The sequence below is a fragment of the Coffea arabica genome, chromosome 6e (assembly GCF_036785885.1).
Source record: "Coffea arabica cultivar ET-39 chromosome 6e, Coffea Arabica ET-39 HiFi, whole genome shotgun sequence".
NCBI lineage: Eukaryota > Viridiplantae > Streptophyta > Magnoliopsida > Gentianales > Rubiaceae > Coffea > Coffea arabica.
This window is the reverse complement of record NC_092321.1, coordinates 52,213,152-52,218,370: the sequence shown is the minus strand read 5'-3', so window position 1 is coordinate 52,218,370 and position 5,219 is coordinate 52,213,152. Positions and strand designations below refer to the sequence as shown.

Genomic DNA, 5,219 nt, shown 5'->3' with positions numbered 1-5,219 from the left:
ATCTCTTCCCATATTTTCCTTCACTCACAATCTGACGAACAAAAGACGCAGAAGAAGTCAAGGAAACCAGAAACTAATTTTGAACTTTTTCGTTATAAGAAGGAATTCATGTTGCCACACAAACACACATTTCCAAATCAGTTCTGGTGAGATGGGACCTGGGGTGTGGGTCACACATAGATTGGTATATAGAAAGGGGCACACACTCAGAGAGAGAGAGAGAGAGAGATTTCAAAGCCTCAAGCATTTGACTTTCTCCCAAGTTCATAGTACTGTTTAAGAAATTTCCATAACGCGACTAACAAGTAAGAGCATAAAAGCACAAATTCAGAAATCATTAGCCCCAAAACAAAATATATGATTTTCCAATCACCATAAATCTTAATATCGATTTAATATCCAACCCATCATTTAGAGAGTGTGAAACAGTTCGCTGCATGTTCAGTATTCAATGCAACAATGGAAGACTAAAAATACTATAATTATCAGCGATTCACCTGAAAACAAATTATCAGCATACAAAAGTAACCGCGGTTATAGGTCGTTATTAAAGCTTAAGCCTGTGCATGGAAGCAAAAGCCTCAATGCTATGTTGCACAAATACAAAACTGTGGTGAATAACCATTCACACAAAACCCGCCTCAGGCCCTTGACTTATATTTGTAGAGAAAATATAAGCCAGGGCACAACAAAACCAACTCAAATAACACCAGAATGTGGAACCACAAACTAAATTGGATATCCTGAAATCAAACCAGCCAGTTTACTTAATGGTATCTCATCTGGGGACAAATGAACATAAGACGAGAATAGAAGGATAAAACCATAGCCCTATTACTGCCGCTTGGAAAGCACAGCATCAAACTCCGAATTCAATTGAAGACGAATCAAAATTATGAGTCCAATTTAACCCTTTACAAAATGAAATTTAAGCTGCCAAACATAGCTTAAAGAAATTCACTCCTCAACACAGAATAAAAAGGACCGTCTAAATCTGTAATTGACATGTCTTTTTAGCTTTTTTCTTTTCATTTTTATTTCGTTAGATGTGAAGTTCTGTTACACGTTAGCAACATACATTCTTGTATGTAAAAGATTGACAAGGATAAAAATCGGCCAGAAAATAATGAGGGATGTATATACCATTTCCTTTTCACCAATAAATGAAGCAACAAAAAGCCAAGAAAATAAAATGAAAAACCCACAACTTAATACAATTAATCTTTTCAATTCCTCTCAGCAGATCCCTCCATTCACATTTCTGATCATCCACCAAAAATTAAAGAAAAGAAAATACCAATATAGCACTAGTTACTAATAAGATACATAGCTAAACATTCATAGCTCTATACAAATGATGAGAGAGAGAGAGAGAGAGAGAGAGAGAGAGAGAGAGAGAGAGAGAGAGAGAGAGAGAGAGAGGGATAAAGACCCTGGAGATGAGGTCATCAGTAAGAGCAAGATGGGCATGACAGTGCTTGCAACTGTAGTGGTTTCCTTCCAGATTGGTCAAGAATAGCCTTCCCATACTTCTACCTGAAAAACAACAGAACCCCTACCAAAAAATTAACAATACAACTGATTGCTTATTCAAGGAGGAGGAAAAAAACAAAGGCAAGCCTAATCGAGTAAAGGGTCGGAAATGAAAAGAATGGAATGAAATCTGAAGGATCACTAATTAGCATGAGTTGACTGATCAAAGGCAAAACAAAGTCCAGAAGACGCCATGAATGAAATGCAAGAAATCAGTTACAAACAAAAAAAATGAAACGGACGATGAAGTCGATGACAGAGATGATGATGATGATCTCACCTGATCAGCAGCGGTTAAGAAGTGAAGGCCGAAGGGGGTTTAGGGGCGTGTCGTATATCACACCATTTTGTGTCGAGCCCTGTTGTATTTGGCGTATTTATATGTACGAGTATTTGGGAGAGAAATACAGATAGCTCGGGTAAAATGCTTGATATGTCCCTCAGATTTTGGATTTTGAGGTTTTTGTCCCTCACTTTTAGAATATGGCATTTGTGGATTTACACCTCTCATAAAAGCGAAACACACCAATTTGGTCCCTAGCTCCCATCTTCATCACATTTTCACTTGAAAACCCACTACATTTATCGAAGCAAAAGGGTAAAAAATGACTTGACCCATTCGATGAAATGGGGGTTATAGACGTAAGCCTTACATATAAATTGATACTAGTGCTTTTGGCACATCGTAGGTGTGTGCTTATTTTAGGAAAATGTATGATTATCTTTTTCATATTAAGTTATATATCACGGTAGATATATATATATATATATATATATATATATATATATATATATGTAGTTATCTAAAAAATCTAGTTACTACTTAGAGGAAATTATTGTATTTAAAAATATCATGGAGGTGATGTGAGGATATTAATGTGAGGGAGTTGTAATTTAATGTCAAAGAGATAACTTTTCGTTTATTATGGAGATTTTTTTCTAGAACATATTGGGATCAATTTGCCTTATAATTAAAAAAAAAAAAAAAAAAACCCCACGTTTGGCATGCAAGAATGGTTTGGAAAAGAAAGGCCTTTCCAACTTGTTCATTCCATTCCAAGTTTGGTATGGATCATATGAGTGATGAACCTCTTTCCTTTTGAAATGCTCATTCCAACTTCTTCCTAGAATCGTATTTTTAGGAAATCTTGGGAAGGTTCTTTCCAACTTTATCCTAAAATGCGCAAATTAACAGGATGTCAAGTTTATCTTTATAAATCCTTTTACTCTACCACCATATCTCAGAATATAGATGAGCTCAAATAATAGTTAAATGTAATTTTTCTTGTGTTTAAAATAAATTTTTTCTTTTTTAGTAGTAAACAAATATTTTTAGATGCTTTATTCTTTGATTTTTGAGCAATTTTGTGAATTTTTTAATTTTATATAAAAATAAAAAAAATTTAAAAATATATTATATTTGTTTGGCTTCATCTAATTTATATGTTATTTTGCTAATTAATTAATTATATTACTAGAAGATGTAAAATTTTAACCTAAAAATCTATGTGCTAGAATGAATTAAATATTACAATTAAAAATTTTTAATATCAATCATCAATAATTTGAAAGCAAAAATGTTAAAACTCCACGTAAATAAACAAATAACATAGTATAACAAATAAAAAAAATGTTATGTCCCCTAAACTAATCTAGAGCAATTAAGTCAAATTTGTATTAATCGTATTCTGTTTTGATATTTAAATATGGATTATACCAAATACTGGAAAATAAATGAACATTCTATTCTGATTTGTGTGCCAAATACTGGAATGATAAAATTTTCTTCCTCCCATTTTGGGTACAAAAAGATATTCTGAGTGGAAAGATCTTCCCATTTTGGCCATTCCTACATACTAAACAAGGTGTAAGGATAGATTAGAAATTTTAAAAAGTGATACTGTGTGTTTGCACCATATAGCATTACTCTCCTTTTTCTGTATCGTATAGATATATGATTCAAGTGCACATATAGTTTTGACCTTTATATGTATAGATTTGCTATATGCATGATACCTCAAATAGCTAAAATGTGTTGTAAAATTTGATATCCTCTATGTGAGGACCCGAATTTTTATTTTCTTACTTTTATTTTATTTTATTTTACTGGTTTATTTAATTATTTATTTACCCGTTTACTCCGAATAATTTATTTCATCCATTTTAAATCCATTTGCATGGAACAAAGTCTCATTTATATTTTTAAAACGTTTCGTTAGCAAATTTAATTTTTTTGCGGCTCGTTTAACGAGAAATAGCGAATGCACGTTTTTCGAGACAATTTTGATCCTAGAGTACATTAATCTTGGAGAATTAAAGATGATTAATAGTAGACTAAGAAAAGTTATCTTGAGAAATTAGAGGTGAGTGAGTTAAATTAAACTCAATTAGGAGCACTAATTGCTCACTAATCGATTGTTGACTTTTGGGCACCAAGAACACCTTTATGTCATTTTTCTTGTCACACCATCAAATCATCCACCTACCACCCAAAACCCTTCTTCCTCCTCTCTCCCTTGGCCGACTCCCACTCCCTCATTTCTCCTCAAAAATTTCAGCTCCCTTGTCTTCCATTTTCCTCTAAGAAAATTCTCCAAATTTGTTTCTTTCTTTGGTTCTTCATACAAGCTTGGAAGGTAACTTGATCAAGGAAGAAACTTTGGTGATTCAAGAGCTTATACTAGTGATTGTTCTTCATTCTTGGAAGCAAAGGTAATCCTCCAAGTTCTCATTTTTTTTCCTCTCAACTATTAATAGTAAGTTAGTTTAGCTAGTTAGTTGTTGGGTTGTTGATGGGTTCACTAGAACCTTGACATTAGGTAGAGGACTTGAGATGACTTTATAGGTAGAGGCCTTGAGGATTATTATGTGTTTACTTGCTTGTTTGATGCTTATTTTGAGAAGATATGACTTAGTTTTAGATGGAAAGTTGGAAAAGAAAACTAGAAGATGAAAGTTGCTTGCTATCCGAATTTTGGCTTGTTGAAACCCTCATGTTAATTTTGAATTTTGATATTATTTTGGTGCTATAATGTTTGTTATATGATGGTGTTTATGTGTGTTAAATATTTCCCAAAAAAATTTTACAATTGGTTGAGTTAAAGTAGGGTTTAAGTGAGAAAGAAATCTGGAAAATTTTCTGACTAGGAGCACCGACTAGTGTTCACGTTTTGGGTCATAATCTTTTGTTTGGGAGTTGAAATCAAGTGCGTTTATGGCATCCGAAACTAGAAATGCACCTCCAAATTCATTTCCTATGAGCCATAGTGAACAGGCAAAGATGATTGAATTTCCTCACTATTCTCATCCGAGAAACCAGCCTAGCTGCAGTTTGTAGCTCAATTTCGCCTATCTTGCAAAACGAATTTTAAGACAGTTTCTTCTAATGAATTGTAGCCTTTTGAATCTAGTTTTCAACGCCACAAACCACGCTAAATTTTGAGTTGTGTAGTTTTAGTTATGATCAGATTTTGAAACTCTGTCAAGCATTCAAAACTGGAAATTTGGTAAACAGGTTCCAAAATTCAGTTTTCTTAAAACTGTCATATCTTGGTATAGAAAGGTCCAAATTGAGTTTCATTTATTTCATTTGAAACTATATTTGAAGTCCTATTAGTGGTATAAATTTCAAGGGTTGATTCCACTTCTACGAATTTTGCCGAATTTCCAAATTTTACTGAAATTGC

General features: G+C 33.1%; 1 protein-coding gene across 2 annotated transcripts in view; it reads right to left on the bottom strand.

Annotated features, from left to right (window-relative positions):
• LOC113691727 (protein yippee-like At3g11230) overlaps positions 1-1,950 on the bottom strand; it is a 4,101-nt gene extending 2,151 nt beyond the window's left edge. Inside the window, exons 1-2 of one of the 2 annotated variants that reach the window (XM_027210009.2) lie at positions 1,814-1,950; positions 1,433-1,536 (exon numbers count right to left, since the gene is read on the bottom strand). In XM_027210009.2, coding sequence (XP_027065810.1) covers positions 1,433-1,528 — 96 coding nt within the window. In that variant the 5' untranslated portion in view covers positions 1,529-1,536; positions 1,814-1,950. Of the gene's footprint in view, positions 1-1,432; positions 1,556-1,813 lie in introns of both variants that reach the window. The other variant, XM_027210010.2, reaches the window with a different exon arrangement.
• Positions 1,951-5,219: the final 3,269 nt, after the last annotated feature.